Source organism: Erinaceus europaeus, chromosome 2 (assembly GCF_950295315.1).
Source record: "Erinaceus europaeus chromosome 2, mEriEur2.1, whole genome shotgun sequence".
Classification (NCBI taxonomy): Eukaryota; Metazoa; Chordata; class Mammalia; order Eulipotyphla; family Erinaceidae; genus Erinaceus; species Erinaceus europaeus.
Window position 1 is genome coordinate 196,305,122 of NC_080163.1, and position 17,612 is coordinate 196,322,733.

The following is a 17,612-nucleotide window of genomic DNA, read 5'->3' on the forward strand; positions in this document are numbered from 1 at the left end:
CGGGAAGGAAGCTTGTCCAATGGAGTGACATGAAGGCTTGGGGTGGGGGGAGGGGGGGGGACGATGACACAGGACTGGCCCCAGGTGGAAAGAAGGGGGAAAATTTCCCACATTGTGGTGGGGTTGGGGGCCACAATGGTGCTCAGTTACCCAGGCGAAACCCCTGGAGAGCTTGGCGGGTCTCCTCATCCCTTGTGCAGGCACCATTCCACAGTCACCTTCCTGTCCCTGTCAGCTGAGTCCCCTTTGTGTGAGTGGCCCCCCCAGGCCAGATGCAGGGTCTCCGTTGACTTGTCCTTGGTGCCTCCACTGCCTCTTGGGAACCAGGGGCAAACCATCACTTCTCCAGGCCTCTCTGCCACCCCAGCCCCCGGGCCCTAGTAGGGCAGTCAAAGCAGAGGGGCCGTGACGGACACAGGTGGCAGCTGTATGTGCGGCATCCTGGGCGGCCGGCTAAGTGGGTCAGCCGCTGGCCGCTGGGCAGAGCCAGTCAGCAGGAAGCTCAGGCTCAGAGAGGTGAAGTCACTTGCCCAAGGCCACACAGCAGGGCCAGAGGACCTGCCCTTGGAAGCCAGGGGTGGCGTCTGCTCTTGGGGCGATGACATCCCCAGCTAGCTTCCTCTCTCCGCAGCACAAGTGGTCCCAGAGCCCCCATAGGGCCTGCATCTGCCAGTTTCAGCCATCGCACAGGGAGCACCCCCGCCCTGTGCCCGTCCAGCCCTATCCTCGACAGCAGAGCTGCCCCAGGCTGGTGCCGGCAGACGGGCCGGGGCGGGGACAGGGCGGGAGAACCGGTCGGGCTGCCGGGTGCCAGCTTCTCACCAGTCAGGCCTGTGCCTCAGGCCGGTGCGGCTGCTTGGTGGGGCAGGAGCTGGGGCCGCCAGGCCTCCATCAGGTAGGGAGACCCCAGGACTCAGGGTGGGTAGGGCCCAAGGACCTGAGCCCCAACTTTGCTCACTCCCCCCGCCCCGGGGTTTGCCTGCCGATGTGCTTGGCTTCCAAACACATTCCTGTTTGAAAGGAATGGGGCTTTGAAAGCCGGGGACCCCATCTCGTCCCCACATGGCTGAGTCTCCCCTCGCTGTCACCCACTTCCCCAAAACCCCCCTCACACCCTCTCTCTGCCCCCCCTTCAGCCACTGACACCCCCTTGGTGGACACCCCCCTATCCTGCTTCCTTCACTTCTGTCCAAGTCTCTCCCCCCCCACCCATGTGCCCCGGGCATCCCCATCATTCTGACACCTGGAGAACCCCCAGCGGTGCCTAGAGTCACCCAAGTATTGAGACTCAGCAACCCCAGACTTACCCCCCACACCCCATTCCTCTCAGGTCTGGCCATCCCTGATTGCCTCCATTCCACTCTGTGGAACACCCCACCACCCACAGGGGACTCGGGACTCCCTAGTCAGGCCTGCCTGGGCCTGGGATGGGGGGATTTTAAACACTGAGCGCCCCCCATCGCCCCACAGAAGTGCCCCACCTGGCCGCCATGCACAAACAGTACACAGCCCACTTTGCCAAGGGCAGTGGGATCCCCACGGAGCGCTACTTCCTGGACCCAGAGTTGGGGCAGCAAAAAGGTAGGGGCTGTGTGTGTGTGTGTGTGTGTGTGTGTGTGTGTGTGTGTGTAGGGGGTCTGCCTGGTGAGACAGGACCTCTGGTCCCAGGAGAGAAGCCACCTGTGTGTCTCACAGAGACTGACTCAGCCTGGGGAGGTCTGGGGACACACAGTCCCAGGGGCCCAGCAGAGGGCGCTCCCAGGTACCCAGGCCTATGGTCACTGCCCCCTAACTGGAGGTCACTGAGGTGGGGGTTCAGCCTGCGGGGACTCCTGTGTGAGGAGAAGTGGTTACCGCCCCCTCCACTGGGCCTGATTCAGACCCTCCTAGGGGTCAGGCACAGAGTGGGGCCAACCCCTACTTCCTCCTTGGGACTAGCCTCTCATGATTCCTCCCCCACTGGCAGAAGGCACCCCCACCCCTAGGGTCAAGGGACTTGGGGCTCCAAGCATATTCCCCACTTTTCCTCTGATGGCCTGGGCCTTCAACTGAGGGAGCAGTCCACCCAGGACTCACCCATCCTGCAAACCCCCCCCAGGACCCAGGCCCAGTCACCCCCTTATTCCTTCCAGGACGCTGCCTGAAATGGTGCCACGACCCTGCAGCCCCTCGCACTCACAGGCCCAGCCGCCCACCCTCCCAGGCATGCTGGCAGCTGGCCTCTAGTGGCCAGAGGGGGGGTGGCTGCCACCGGGGGCCTCAACACCCCCAGCCTCGCCTCCAACGGCAGCAGCGGCAGCCCCCGGCTCCCCTACGACAGCGCCTCTGTCCCGTCCACCAGGCCCAAAGGGGGCGGCCTGTTACCACCGCTGTCCCCCTGGGACCAGCCAGCGCCCCCCAGCCGCCCCCCGTGTCCACTGTGGCCAGCAGCGGCCCAGCCCACCCCTCGGCCACCAGCGTCCTACTGGAGCCCAGCCTGCCCACCGATGCACGGCCCCTGCCAGCCCCAGCCGCCTGCGGCTCCTTCACCTACAGCTCTGGTGCTCACCCTGCTTGGGGGGTGGTTGGGAGGGCTGCCACCCTTGTACCCCACTCTGGTCCCTGACTGAAGGGATGCTTGTCCCTTCCCTAGGCCTCAGGGCTGCCACCTCTGCTTCTCCTGGGCTCCCTGGGCAACCTGCCTTCTGCCAATACCTGCTCTGCTCCTAGACCCCCCCCCCTTTGGCCTTGGGGGATGGAGAGCAGCAGGGTGTGTGTGTGTGCGTGTGTGTGTGTGTGTGTGTGTGTTGCACAGTACAGTGCTGGGCACATGTGCATTCATTCATTTGGTCATTCATTCTATGAGTAGGTACAGAATGGCTGTGATGGGCAGCAGCTTTGTTCTGAGGGAGCAGTGTGTGGGAGGATAGATAGCATAATGGTTATGCAAAGAATCTCTCATGCCTGAGGTTCCAAAGTCCCAGGTTCAGTCCCATGCACCACCATAAGCCAGAGCTGAACAGTGCTCTGGTTAAAAAAAAAAAAAAGGGGGGGGGTCGGGCAATAGTACAGTGGGTTAAGAGCACATGGCACAAAGCACAAGGACCATCATAAGGATCCCGGTTCAAGCTCCCGGCTCCCCACCTGCAGGGGAGTCGCTTCACAGGCGGTGAAGCAGGTCTGCAGGGGTCTATCTTTCTCTCCCCTTCTCTGTCTTCCCCTCCTCTCTCTATTTCTCTCTGTCCTATCCAACAACAAATGACATCAACAACAATAATGACAAGGCTACAACAACAAGGGCAACAAAAAGGGGAGAAAATTGGCCTCCAGGTGCAGTGGATTCATGGTGCAGGCACTGAGCCCCAGCAATAACCCTGGAGACAATAAATAAATAAATTTAAAAAAAGAATACCATGTTTTACCCTCTGGACCACCTCCCAGACTGCAGGATTTATTTGTGTATTTATTTATTTATTTATTTGCCAGAACACTGCTCAGCTCTATTTTATGGCAGTGCAGGGGATTGAACCGGAGACTCTGGAGCCTCAGGCATGAAAGCCTTTTTTTCATCATCACTAATAAGATGTACTTATTAGCCAGAGAGAAGCAGAAGCATTCCTGTAGCATGTGGTGGACTAGGGATTAAACCCAGGTCCCCAAGCTCGCAAGTCCTGTGCTCTACTGCTGCACCCCCTCCTGGGCTTCAGAATCAAGGGTCTGGAATCCCCAGAAAGGCGGATGAGATTGTTCAGGGAACAAACACAGGCTGCAGCAGCCTGATGGCTGAGGGGTCAGCACAACCAACCCCCTATGAGCCTCGGCCACGCCCAGATCTCTAGCCCCGCCTCCTCCAAGATCAAAGGTCCCGCCCAGGCCACACCCTCGTGTCTCGGGCCACGCCCACCTCTTAGGTTGATGGGGCGCAGTGGTGGTGGAGCCCGGCTTGCTTTCTTTTTTCTTTTTTTCTACCAGAGCTCTACCAGTTCAGCTCTGGTTTATGGTGGGGCGGGAGATTGAACCTGGGACTTTGGAACCTCAGGCATGAGAGTCTCTTTGCATAACCATTATGCTATCTACTCTCCGCCCTGAGCCTGGCTTTCTAACCTTTGCCTGGGAGTTGGTTCCTTCTGCAGGGGGGAGATTGTTTGGCCATCTGAGACCTGAGCAGGGGAAGGGGTACAGGGAGGCGCCAAGGACAGGGTAACGGGAGGATGGTGGTGCCTTGCCAGCCTCGCTGACTCAGTTTCCCTGACCCCCAGACATCCTGACCGAGGATGATGTCTACTGCAGCTGCCTGGCCAAGACCCTCTGCCACGTGCCCGTGCCGGTGACCGTGGGCTTCTACGCCCCCTTCGGCTGCCGCCTGCACTTGATGCTGGACAAGATCACGGGTAAGCTTCTCCTCAGGCCCACAGCCTCTGTCTCCAGGTCCCTGCTCCACTTTCTTGCTATCTCCACTCCAAAAGACCTGATGACTTGTGCTTCCTTTACTGTAAAGCCAGCGATGGCTGATGGCTCACCAGCACTTTAGGGAGGAAACCCAGATTTCGCAGTGAGTGCCTTCTGGCCTCTGCTCCCAGGAGAGTCCTCTCTTCCATCCTCCCCTCCCCGCCCCCCCCCCCCCCCCCCCGTCCCGCCTCCCTGCTATATTGACACATGGAGTTGGCCAGGCGATGGCACACTGGATTAAGCGCACATAATACAAAGTATAAGGATCCCAGTTGGAGTACCTGGCTCCCCTCCCCACCTGCGGGGGTGGGAGGGGGTGTCACTTCACAAGTGGTGAAGCAGGTCTGCAGGTGTCTATCTTTCTCCCTATTTCCCCTCCCCTCTCAATTTCTCTCTGTCTTATCCCCCCCAAAAAAAAAATTAAAAATGCCATCGGAGTGGTAGATTTGTAGTGCAGGCACCAAGCCCCAGCAATAACCCTGGAGGCAATAAATAAATAAATAAATAAATAAGAAGATGAGCTCCACAACCCAGCTTGGGCCTGCCTCAGTCCCTAGACTGTGTGCCCAGGCCTGGAAGTCCCTACTAGGCAAAGGTCAAGTCCTGCCCCTGTGATGCCCAAGTAAGGAACAGGATCTTAGGAGGAGATATTAGGCTTTGAGGAAAAAGGAAGTGGAGTCAGGAAGTGCTCGTTCTACTGGGGGATTTCAACACCTCCACACTCATTCACTGCCTGATCTCAGCACAGACAGGCCCTGCCCTGGGCTTTCAGGATCCCTCCTACAGACATTTCCCCAGCACTTCCTCAGCACCTGGGGACAGAGGACATGGGGTGATCAAGACAGCCAGGGCCCCTGCCCTTCCTGGGCTCTCACAGTGCGGCTGGGGGAGCTAAACCCATCCCCCACAGTGATGGCACAGAGTGAGCAGGGCAGGGAAGGGGTCCTGAGGATCCGTCAGGGCGTCATGGAGGAGGAACAGTAAACCAGAAACACTAGATCCAGGCTTTGTTGGCCAACATTTCTCCTCCTCAGGACCTTGTGTGTGTGTGTGTGTGTGTGTGTGTGTGTGTGAAAGCCTGTATGATTTCACCACTCCCAGGCCACTTTTTCATATATATTTTGTATGAAGGCAGGGGGAGATGAGGGACAGAGACACTACAGTATGACAGTTTCCCCATTGCTATAGCACCTTCCATGCAGTTCTGAGGCTAGAATTTGAGTCCCCAAGGCATGTACCCCATTCAGGAAGTTATTCCTTTAGCTTCCCTTTTATAAACTGTATTTATCTTTTTCACCAGAGCACTGCTCTAGCTTATGATAGTGGCTGGGGTTGAACCTGTGACATCAGGGCCTCCCTCAGGCAAGCAAGTCTGTATTATCTCCCTAGATCCTGCCTTTGATTTTATTTATTTATTTTCATTGTGTCAGAGCACTTTTCAGCTCTGGCTTATGGTGATGCAGGGGATTGAACCTGGGACCTGGAAGCTTCAGGCATGAGAGTCTGTTTGCATAACAGTTATGCTATCTCTGCACTTTTTAAAAATATTTATTAATACAGGAGAATCAGACCACCACTCTGGTACATATCGTGCTGCGGATTGACCGCAGGGTCCTATATTTGACAGTCTAACACTTCATCTACTGCACTGTTTCCCAAGCCACTATTTTAAAAATTTTAAGTATCTATCTTAGAAGTACTCTGCTCTGGGGGGCTGGGCAGTAATGCAGTAGGTTAAGCGCACATAGCACGAAGCACAACGACCAGTGTAAGGATCCTGGTTCGAGCCCCCGGCTCCCCACCTGCAGAGGGGTTGCTTCACAAGCGGTGAAGCAGGTCTGCAGGTGTCTATCTTTCTCTCCCCCTCTCTGTCTTCCCCATTCCTCTCTGTCCTATCCAACAGCAGCAGCAATGGCAACAACAATAGCAACAATAACAACAAGGGCAACAAAATGGGAAAAAAGGCCTCCAGGAGCAGTGGATTGTGGTGCAGGCACTAAGCCCCAGGGATAACCCTGGAGGCAAAAAAAAAAAAGTGCTCAGTGGTCAGGGAGGTGGTGCAGTGATGAGGCTTTGGATCTCAAGCCTGAGGTCCCTAGTTTGATCCCTGGCAGCACATGTGCCAGAGTGATGTCCGGTTCTTTCTCTCTCCTCCTATCTTTTTCATAAATAAACAAAATCTTTAAAAGAAAAAAAGTGCTTAGCTCTGGCTGGGCACGGAACTTAAGTTTCTCAGGCATGCAAGACCTGTATTCTAATGTGCTGAGATACTTTCCATTATCTCATGTGCTTTCTTAAAGATTTGTATATTCATAAACATGAGAGAGCACCAGAGCATCACCCTAGCAGATGACATGCCAGGGACGAAACTCAGGACCTCATGCTTGAGACTCCAACACTCACCACCCACTGTGTCACCTCCTGGGCTGTGTATTTCATTCTTTGGGTACTTTTCCCACTCCTGCTCTTCGGGCATCACTACCCTGCCTGATAGTGGCCTTGCTTTGAGACCCGTCCCCATGTAAAACACACACACACACACACACACTCTCTCTCTCTCTCTCTCTCTCCCCCACACACACAGGGAGCATTTTCCCACCCAGTTCAGTATCCAGGCTCCGCCCAGGTCCAGGTGCTCAGGATCTTTGACCCAATCTGTTGCCCAGACCACGCCCCGAGTGTCACAGGCCCCGCCTACCACCGCAAGGCGCTACTGCAATGGGAGGCCCCGCCCCCGGCCAGGGCCCCTCCCTTACTGTTGTGCGGGTCCAGTAGTAGGCCCCGCCCCTTCATCAGATCTGAGGTTGCGAGTCGCCCTCGCCATTTGTCCCACCGGTGCTGACGTGCATCAGTCCCCGCCCCTCTCCCGCCCCGCCCCTCGCTTCCGCCCCGCCCCTCGCTCGTGCCTCCCGGGTCCGCCGGGTTCAGCCTCTCTCCCCTCCCTTCCGCACGCAGCGCTGATGCAGCAGGAGGCAGCGCAGCGCGAGGCCGAGGAGCTGCAGCGCGTGCAGTGGCGGCCGCGCTCCGTGCACGGCTGGAGCTTCCCGCGCCTGCTGTGGTACCTGGTGTTCCTGCAGCCCATCATCACCGAGCTGCACCTGCGGCGCAAGAACGTCAAGTTCCTCTTCATCCGCTTCAGCGCCTGGCAGTACGCGGGCACCGACAAGCTGTGGGCCGGCCTGGTGACCACGCTGTGCGAAGGCATCCGCCACCAGTACGGCGCGCTGCCCTTCAGCGTGTACTCGGTGCTGGGCAACAAGCCGGCCACCACGCCGACGGGCTGCTGCGAGCGCGAGTGGCACTGCCGGCGCCGCGTGTGCCTGGCGCTGCTGGCGCTGCTGGCGGCGCTCGGCCTGGGCGTGGGGCTGCTCTATCTGTCGGTGGGCGCCCGCGCCCCGGGCCACGGCGGACACCTGCTGCGCGTGTTGGGCGGCGCGGCCACCACGCTGTCGGGCTCGGGGCTGCTCATGGCCGTGTACTCGGTGGGCAAGCACCTGTTCGTGAGCCAGCGCAAGAAGATCGAGCGGCTGGTGTCGCGCGAGAAGTTCGGCAGCCAGCTGGGCTTCATGTGCGAGGTGAAGAAGGAGGTGGAGCTGCTCACCGACTTCCTCTGCTTCCTGGAGATCTACCAGCGGCGCCGGCTGCGCGTGGTGCTCGAGGTCACCGGGCTGGACACGTGCTACCCCGAGCGCGTGGTGGGCGTGCTCAACGCCATCAACACGCTGCTGTCCGACAGCCACGCGCCCTTCATCTTCATCCTGGTGGTGGACCCCAGCATCCTGGCCGCCTGCCTGGAGAGCGCGGGCTCCATGAAGGGCACGGCCGACAACGGCTACCTCTTCCTCAACCGTACCGTCACGCTGCCCTTCTCCGTGCCCATCATGGGCCGCCGCACCAAGCTGCAGTTCCTGCACGACGCCGTGCAGAGCCGCGACGACCTGCTGCTCTTCCGCGAGGCGGCGCGCCAGCTGCGGGCGGGGAGCGCGCTGGGGGCGGGCGAGGGCGCGCAGCTGCTGGCGGTGGAGACGCAGGCGGGGTCTGCGCAGGCGCAGGGCGGCGTGGAGGCCGAGGCGGCGCACCGCATCCGGGAGGCGCTCTTCTGCCTGCACGACGAGCGCGACTGCCTGTACGAGTACGTGCCGGACAACGTGGTGTCCATGCGGCGCATCGTCAACACCGTGCCGGTCACCGTGCGCCTGCTGCAGCAGCAGCGGCTGCAGGGCGACGCCGAGGGCCCCACGCCGCGCCAGGCCGTGGCCTGGGTGGTGCTCGCCAACCAGTGGCCGTGCCGCCTCAGCTGGGTGCTGCAGTGCCTGGAGGACCGGCAGCAGGCGGGCGGCGCCCCCGAGGCCCGCGCGCGCCTCTGGGACGTGTTCTGCGACAACAGCCGCGAGCTGCACGGCATGACCAAGGCGCTGCAGAACGTGCTCGACCTGGACGGCGACCCCGAGCTGTTCGAGCGCTTCCTGGGCGCCGACTTCCCCTTCACCGTGGCCGAGGCGCAGAGTCTGCTGCGCTGCACCGTCAACCTGGACCACTCGATCCGCCGCCGCATGGGGCTCATCCGCGCCATCAGCGCGCTCAAGCCGCCCAGCCCGCCCAAGTCCCCGGCCCAGGACGCGCCCCGGGCCGCCAACGGGAGCGCTCAGCCCGCGGGCCGGCCCCCCAGACAGGACAGCCCAGCCCAGCGGGTTCGGGACTGGACGAGCTGGGGCAAGCCGAAGCCCGTGGCCTGAGCGCCCTTCCAGGGGCAGCCCAGCCTAGCCCAGGGCGGCCTTGCTTGGCCGGGGAAGCTGGGGCGGCAGGTCCGTCTGTCTAGATGTTGAGTGTGAGCCCGCCCCCCCCGGGGGGGGGGGGCCCAGGGTCCAGTGTTCCAAAGAGGGGTGGTCAGTGGGGCCACGTCCCCAGGTGAGCCTTTGAGCAGGATGGATCGACTCGCAGGAGTGGGCAGTGCCAGCCAGAGCCGGGGCAGCAGCCCAGAGAGCAACTCAGGGTTCAAGTGCAATAAATGAAGGTGTGAAAGCGCTCCCTTTCCTGGCGCCTGGCCCTGGTGGAATGGGGGCCAGGCTGCTGGGGCCTGAGAGCCCTGGAGGGGAGGTGGAGAGCTGGCACGCGGCCGCCTCTGTTGTGCCAGCTGACTCGGGCTGCGGACAGCAATCTAGGTGGTGTCCCCACCCTGCCTGACCCTTTGCCTGTATGTGGGCAGGGCAGCAGCTGGCATTTCTGAGGGTGGTGTCCCAGGCACTGAGCACAACAGGTTGTCCCATTCCTGGGGATACCTTATCCCCAACACAGTGGCCTACCTGCCTGAGCTCCCTTGGCATGTTGGCTGACTAGTGGATGGCACTGCCACCCTCGGAAAAATAACTGGCTGGGGTGCCTGCCTGCAGGTCACTCCGGGTCACCACAGGGCTGGTCTTTGATGAAGTGCTCTGAACACACCAAGTTGGGCTCTAATGGGTGGCATGCCGCTGCCCTAGGTCAGGGTAGGGTGGCCACCACCTTCCTCTCCCCAGGGTATAGTGACCTAGAATGGGGACAGCTTCCAGTGCCTCAGGTGAAGCCTGTGGTGTGCCAATCTCTTTGGGGGCGGGAGACCACTTAAACCCTAGGTGACCAGGGAGTCGGGCGGTGGCGCAGCGGGTTAAGCGCAGGTGGCACAAAGTACAAGGACCCGCTTAAGGATCCCGGTTCGAGCCCCCAGCTCCCCACCTGCAGGGGAGTCGCTTCACAGGCGGTGAAGCAGGTCTGCAGGTGTCTTTCTGTCCCCGTCTTCCCTTCCTCTCTCCATTTCTCTGTCCTATCCAACAACATCAATAACAGCAATAACTACAACAAGAATAAACAAGGGCAGCAAAAGGGGAAAAATAAAATCCTAGGCGACCAGAAGCTGAAAGCTGAACTAGTGAGCAAGGGCCATGGGCTGAGAGGACAGTCCCAGAGGGTGTCATGAGTGCTGTGGCCACACGGGGTACTGTTCTCACATGCCTCCATGCTGAGACTTCAACAACCTGCCAGCAAGCGCCCCAGGAACACGTGGCCTTGGAGGCGGCACAGTGACCGGACAGACGAATTTACAAGCATAAGGTCGACTTTCAGCTCTAGCTGTGCACGTGCCAGAGTGACAGTCTCCTTGTCTCTGTGCTCTTAGTTTTTATTTTTTTTACTATTGGATAGACAGATGTTGAGAGGGAGAGACACACCTGCTGCCCTGCTTCATCACTTGTGAAGCCTTCCTTCCCCCTTGTAATCTGAACCCATGGGGAGTCTGCATGCCTCCATCTGATGGGGTCCCAGGACCCCAGGTGTGTGCAGTGGCTTGAACCAGGATCCTTGCACATTGTTAATATGTGCGCTCAACCAGGTGTGCCACCACCCGGCCCCCGCCATAGCATTTTTTCATTTACCTTTCTTTTGAACTAAACCTGCATGCCCTCTTCTATTTTTTTGTTTTTTCAAATTTTATTTACTTTCCCTTTTGTTGCCCTTGTTTTTATTGTTGTTGTAGTTATTGTTGTCGTCGTTAGACAGAGAGAAATGGGAGAGAGGAGGGGAAGACAGAGGGGGAAAGAAAGACACCTGCAAACCTGCTTCACCACCTGTGAAGCGACTCCCCTGCAGGTGGGAAGCTGGGGGCTTGAACTAGGATCCTTATACCCGTCCTTGTGCTTTGTGCCACATGCACTTAACCTGCTGCGCTACCGCCCAACTCCCCTATTTAATTATTTTAAGGAGAGACAAAGATACTCAGAAAGACCAGAACACGGCTCAACTCTGGCTCATGGTGGTGCAGGGTATTGAACCTGTGACCTTGGATCCTCAGGCAGCACAGTCTTCACACCGTCGCCCACACCCCCTAATATTGATAGAGACAGGCAGAGACTAAACCAAAAAAACACCTGCTGCTCTATCTCCCCCCCACCCCCCTTTGCAGATAAGGATACTTGATGGGCAGCAGAGCAGTTCTGGAATGTCTCCCCTTCTCTATCTCATGTGCTCGACTTTTTTTTTTTTTGCCTACAGGGTTATCGCTGGGGCTCAGATCTGGCACTATGAATCCACTACTCCTAGCAGCCATTTTTCCTTTTTTCCCCTCTATTTTATTTGATAGGACAGAGAGAAAGTGAGAAGGGGGAGCTAGGGAGAAGAGACACCTGCAAGGGCAGGATGGTTATGCAAGAGATTCTCAAGCCTGAGGCTCCAAAATCCCAGGTTTAATCCCTCACACCACTGTAAGCCAGAGGTGAGCAGTGCTCTGGCAAAAAACAAACAAACCCCAGAAGATTGTAGATCCCCCTGCAGGTGTAGAGTGGGGGCTCAAACCTGGATCCTTGCACACAGTACTATGTGCACTTAGCTGGGTGCACCAACACCTAACCCTCTATAATACATTTTTTTTTTTTTTAAGTTTTAAATTTAAAAACAGGCCTGCAGAACATGCTCTGTCAGCTGGGGAAGACCTGCCCAAGGGAGCAGTCACTACAAACACCCGGGCTTCCTGGGAACCCATCAGACAGAGGCACGCAGACTCCTCATGGGGGCCAACGTATGTCATAGCCCCTCTTCTGCTTCCGACCAACCTGACTTGGGCTTGCTTCTCACTGGCTGAAAACAAGCTGATAAGAGGCACTTTTTAAAAAATATTTTCCCTTTTGTTGCCCTTGTTTTTTATTATTGTTGTTACTGATGTCTTTGTTGTTGGATAGGGCAGAGAGAAATGGAGAGAGGAGGGAAAGACAGAGAGGGGAGAGAAAGACACCTGCAGACCTGCTTTACCACTTGTGAAGTGACCCCCTGCAGGGGGGGAGCGAACAGGGATCCTTATGCCAGTCCTTGCACTTATGCCACGTCTGCTTAACCTGCTGTGCTACCGCCCGACTTAAGCCTGTGGACTTAATGGAGGTGGTGGGCAGGACTGAGAGCCATCTAGGTTCTGTAACAAGCTTCATGAGTGGTGAAACAGTGCTGCAGGTGCCTTTCTATCTCCCCTCCCCATTTGTCTTGTCTCTATCAAACGAAGAATAAGCAGTGGGGGCTGGTGCAATGGTGCACCTGGTTGAGGGAACTAGTTACAGTGCACAAGGACCCAAATTTGAGGTTTTTCCCCCACCTACAGGGGGAATTTCTCCCACCTACAGGAGGCTTTGCGAGTGGGAAGCGGTGTTGCAGGTGTCTCTCTCCCTGTCTCCCCCACCCTTTTAATTTCCAACTGTATCCAATAAATAAATATAATACAAAATTTAAATAAAAATATAAGTAGGGGGGGTCGGGCGGTAGCACAGCAGGTTAACAGCGCACATGGCATGAAGTGCAAGGACCCGCATAAAGATCCCGGTTTGAGCCCCCGGTTCCCCACCTGCAGGGGAGTCGCTTCACAAGCGGTGAAGCAGGTCTGCAGGTGTCTATCTTTCTCTTCCCATCTGTCTTCCCCTCCTCTCTCCATTTCTCTGTCCTATCCAACAACATTGATAATAATAATTATAACCACAACAACAGTAAGAAAAAAAAGGGCAACAAAAGGGGGGGAAAGAATAGCCTCCAGGAGCAGTGGATTCCTGGTACAGGCACTGAGCCCCAGCAATAACCCTGGAGGCAAAAAAAAAAAAGTAGGGAGTCAGGCAGTGCGCAGCAGGTTAAGCGCACTTCACAAAGCGCAAGGACAGGCGTAAGGACCCCGTTTCTAGCCCCCGGCTCCCCACCTGCAGGGGAGTCGCTTCACAGGTGGTGAAGCAGGTCTGCAGGTGTCTGTCTTTCTCTCCCCCCCCGTCTTCCCCTCCTCTCTCCATTTCTCTCTGTCCTATCCAACGACAGCAACAACAACAAGGGTAATTAAGGGGGAAAAGGTGGTCTCCAGGAGTAGTGGATTCGTGGTGCAGGCACCGAGCCCCGGCAGTAAGTCTGGAGGGCAAAGAAAAAAAAAAAAAAGGAAAGGTAGTAATACAGTAAGAGTTGCAGACTAAGGCCCAGGAGGCAGTGCAGTGGATAAAGCGTTGGGTCCTCAGGCTTGAGGTCCAGAGTCTGATCCCTGGCATTGCACGTAACAGTAATGTTCTAGTTCTCTCAAACAGTTGAGAGAAAAAGAGAGAGAGAAAAAAAAGGAGCTACAGATTATGTGAGGGGTTCAGCAGCTCATTTCTGTGACCATGTGCTCACCAAAGGTAGTTTTGGAAGACTGTTAAAGGGGAGAGAGGTGGGGGGCCGGGCGGTAGGGCAGCGGGTTAAGCGCAAGGACCGGCATAAGGATCCCGGTTCGAGGTCCCGGCTCCCCACCTGCAGGGGAGTCGCTTCACAGGCGGTGAAGCAGGTCTGCAGGTGTCTGTCTCTTCCCCTCCTCTCTAGGTTTCTCTCTGTCCTATCCAACAACATCAACAACAGTAACTACAACAATAATGAAAAAGTGGTACAGCAGGGCTGCAGGTGTCTATCTCCCCCATCTCTCTCCATTTGTCTATCCAATAAGTAAAATTAATAAATATCTTAAAAAGCAGTGCTGTAGGTCTCTGTTTCTATCTCTCTACTTTCCCCTCCTCTCAATATCAGGCAGTCTCTTTTTTTTTTTTACCAGAGCACTGCTCATCTCTGGCTTATGGTGGTACAGGGGATTGAACCTAAGACTTTGTAGCCTCAGGCGTGAGAGTCTGTTTGCATAACCATTATGTCATCTACCCCTACCCTCAGGCAGTCTCTATCCAATAAAAATAATTTTTTTTAAATAAAGTAAAATAAAGGGGGCTATGGGTGTGCAGTGGTGCACCTGGCTGAGCACACATTACCATATGCAAAGGCCTAGGCTCCAGCCCCAAGTCCCCACCTGGGGGCGTGGGGGGGTGCACGAGAGGGAGCTTCAAGAGTGGCAGTGCTATAAGTCTCTGTCTCTCTTCCTCTCTACCGCCCCCTTTCTTCATAACTTCTCTATCAAGTAAATAAAAATTTCAAAAGGCTTTTTAAAGAAAAAGAAAAAAAAAAAGGTAAAAACAAAACAGTCACAAAGACCGAATTCCTCAAAGTTGACACAAGGGCAGGGATGAGGGACAGACAACCCCCAGCTCAGACTGCCAAGTGGCCCTGCCAAGAACCGAAGGCAGAGGCTGAAGGGGCAGTAAGCACGCCTGTCCTGCAGGGCAGAACTGCGGCAGCCTAGTTGGGAGCTGGCACAAGGCATCAGCAGGGCCCTGTGCCCTCACACCTGTGGCTGGGGTGCTCAGGCTCCTGGCCTTCCACCTCACACTTCTTTGGGGGTTCTCTCTGTCTTTATTCCCCACCCCTCTCTCATCATTTATTAATGAAAGAGAGAGCCAGAGTCTCACTCTGGTACATGCAATGCAGGGATGGAATTCGGGACCTAACCCTGCCACTTCTTGGGCCACTGCATGCTTCTCCTTCCTCAAAGGGCAACACTTGGGCTTCCCAGGAAGACGCACTGGAGGCTGGGAGGTGGCTCACCTTGCAGGTCGCACACTTCATCGTGCAGGAGGACCTGGTTTGAGGCCCCAGCCACAACCACTGCATGGGAGTGAGTGCCTGCCTGGGGAAGTGGTGGAGCAGTGCTCTGGCGTCTCTCCTCTCTTAGCCCCCCACCAGAACAAGCCTACCGTGAAGGCCCCCAGCAGGGACCCACCGGGAGGGCAGTGCACACTGTGACCGGTCCTGCCAGACCTGGGGGCGTGGGTGTGTGTGTCTGTGACAGAGGTGGACAGACGAGGAATGATCTCTGGACCAAGTGCCAAACCACCGCCCTGAGAGTGCAGGCCCGAAGCTGGGCGGTGTCAGGGGTGCTTCTTCTGAACACAGACATGAACAGGGCCGTGTGTGACTCACAACAGGGGCTCTGGCGTGTGTTGGGGGGCGGGGGCAGCCGTGGTTCCTCCTTCAGGGATCCACCCCAGCAGATGCTCTTTTTAAAAAATATTTATTTATTCCCTTTTGTTGCCCTGTTGTTTTACTGTTGCAGTTATTATTGTCGTCATTGTTGGATAGGACAGAGAGAAATGGAGAGAGGAGGGGAAGACAGAGAGGGGGAGAGAAAGATAAGACACCTGCAGACCTGCTTCACCGCCGGTGAAGGGACTCCCCTGCAGGTGGGGAGCCGGGGGCTCAAACCGGGATCCTTACACCGGTCCTTGTGCTTTGTGCCATCTGCGCTTAACCCGCTGCGCTACAGCCCGACTCCCGCAGATGCTCTGTAACTGGGAGCACCCCACTCCCCCTTTGCCACGGGCACTGCAGGCAGCCCCTGGACCAGCACAAAGAGTGAGCAAGCACAAGGTGAACCCAGCTCCGGTTTATTAGAAAAGTGTGGACAGACAGAGGTCACCACCAGGAGGGGCCCTCCCCTGCCCTCTCCCAAACCCCCTGCCCTCCCCCGGTTGTAGTGCCTCTCAGGGCGCAGCCTCAAGTGGCCAGGACAGCAGGGCCCCCAGAACCCTGGCTGCTCCCCACCCCAGCTCCCTGACAGATTTATTGCACTTAAGAAGAGAAAGCTCTGATGCTCCACTCCCGGCTCCCCCACCCCGGCCCGCCCGCACCCAGCCCGGGGCTGCCCTTGCGGGCTCCTGCCACCACCCCCACCGCTGCCTCCAGTCTGCCTGCCCGTGCAGGCCGGCTAGCAGGCCCCCCTGGACCAGGGTCCCTGGCACTGCTTCCTCTATCACTCCACCCCAAGTCTCCAGTGCCAGGCACATGTAAAGAAGTGCTCCAAGCAGGACGGGGAGGCTTGGCCTCTGCAGCTCCAGTGCCCCATGTAGTGTCGCTGTGGGGGGGCGGCGGGGCCCCTGGGGAGGCCCCCTACGCCCCTGCGTCCTAGGCTCAGGAAGGTTGGGGTTTAGGGCGAGCAGATCCTCAGGGCTCTGGTCTCAGCTCCTTGAAGACCAACCAACTGGAAAAAGGGGAACTTGGGGATGAGAGATGGGAAGAGGGCCTGTCAGAGCCGGAGGCTACACGGACTACACCTCCCTCCCTGCGTCCCCATGCCCCTCACCTAAAGTGTCACAGTGCCTCCTGCCCTGCCTCCTGACTGGCTTCCAGAAGCAGCTCCTCCAGCTCCTTCTCATTCTTGGAGCAGCTCAGTTCTGGGGGTAGAATTGGGGGAGGCAGGTTAGGAGGGTGGGATGTGGTACCATCCATGCCCCCAAAGCCAGACCCCAGTGTAGGGATGGCAGTCTGAACCCCATACATCCCTGCCCCTCCAATGGGCACCCCAAGCCCACCCAGAGCTCCTCTCACCATGTTCCAGGCCGCAGCTGCCCACCTTGGTCTCAGGAGCCGGGGAGGGGGCAGGGGGCAGCGCCAGGGCAAACTCAGGCTTCAGGCCGTTGGGCAGTGCTGGCCCTGGCTGAGGGAGTTGCAGTGAGGGCTCAGGGGCCCCTGGGTCCTGGGTGCCAGGGGTCTCAGAGGGTGGGAAAGGAGGACAAGGAGAGGTGGGTGGGGAGGGTGGGGTGGGGGGCTCTGGCCTCTCGGGGGGGCTCTCCACCCGGGTCACCACAAACACTTTGTGCCCCCGGCCTGGGCTGGACACAATCCGCTGCTCTGTGGGGGAGGAGGGGCTGGCAGGGGGGCTCCTGTCCCCAGCCCCTGCAGAGTCCGTGGGGAGCACCAGGGCGGGGCAGGGGGCCTCTGCCGGCTCCCTGTCCTCCTCCCCATCCTCCTCCACGTCTGAGTCCGAGTCTGAGTCTGAGTCCGAGTCGGGGCCAGGCCCCGGCGCTCCGTTCTCCTGCTGCACAGGGGCAGCAGGGGCGGGCTCATCCCCGGGCTCCGTGACGGTGATCTCGGGCATGGAGGCCGACAGCTGCAGCCGCTGCTCCTTCTCCTCCCGCTCCCGAGCCAGCGCGAAGTTGCGCTTGCAGCAGTTCTGGATTTCCGCCAGCAGCGCCTTCTGCGTCTCGATGAAGCTCTTCACCTGCCAATGGTGGGAGGGCGGCTCGGGCTCCTGAGGCCTTGTCCCCCCGCCCTAGCCCGCCTGGCCGCCCACCACAGGAAAGGGGACCCCCCCTCCTCACCGCCTCCTTCTTGGGCTCGCGATCCAGGTCCAGGCGCAGCAGGGAGTGGTTCACCTTGAGGGCCAACGACAGCGCCATGAGCCCGCCCGTCTTAATCTCGTTCTCCCGCAGGTCCAGGCGCAGCAGGCGGGGGCTCTCTGCGATGAACTCGGCCACAGCCACCGCACCTGCCGAGAGAACCGCAGGGGA

At 58.0% G+C, this 17,612-nt stretch overlaps 2 protein-coding genes across 6 annotated transcripts in view; one reads left to right on the top strand and one right to left on the bottom strand.

Moving 5' to 3' along the window:
* Nucleotides 1-17,612, bottom strand: part of PPP1R37 (protein phosphatase 1 regulatory subunit 37) — a 131,173-nt gene that overhangs the window by 87,296 nt on the left and 26,265 nt on the right. Inside the window, exons 10-13 of one of the 3 annotated variants that reach the window (XR_009548386.1) lie at nucleotides 17,424-17,590; nucleotides 16,651-17,323; nucleotides 16,404-16,496; nucleotides 15,576-16,317 (exon numbers count right to left, since the gene is read on the bottom strand). Coding sequence is in view for 2 of the 3 variants with exons in the window: in XM_016192474.2 (XP_016047960.2) it covers nucleotides 16,414-16,496; nucleotides 16,651-17,323; nucleotides 17,424-17,590 (923 nt within the window). In the remaining variant the exon portion in view is untranslated. Of the gene's footprint in view, nucleotides 1-15,575; nucleotides 16,319-16,403; nucleotides 16,497-16,650; nucleotides 17,324-17,423; nucleotides 17,591-17,612 lie in introns of those variants that run through there. The other 2 variants (XM_016192474.2, XM_060186168.1) reach the window with 2 other exon arrangements.
* On the top strand, nucleotides 767-9,282 carry NKPD1 (NTPase KAP family P-loop domain containing 1). 3 transcript variants are annotated; one of them, XM_007532886.2, is made up of 5 exons: nucleotides 767-895; nucleotides 1,471-1,581; nucleotides 2,133-2,540; nucleotides 4,239-4,370; nucleotides 7,384-9,282. In XM_007532886.2, the coding sequence occupies exons 2-5, from the start codon at nucleotides 1,491-1,493 to the stop codon at nucleotides 9,162-9,164; spliced, it is 2,412 nt and encodes an 803-aa protein (XP_007532948.1). In that variant the 5' UTR covers nucleotides 767-895; nucleotides 1,471-1,490; the 3' UTR covers nucleotides 9,165-9,282. The 3 variants fall into 3 exon arrangements, with proteins under 3 accessions (XP_007532948.1, XP_060042141.1, XP_060042142.1); XM_060186158.1 differs by lacking the exon at nucleotides 2,133-2,540; XM_060186159.1 differs by lacking the exon at nucleotides 767-895 and having other exon boundaries at nucleotides 1,479-1,581; nucleotides 2,342-2,540.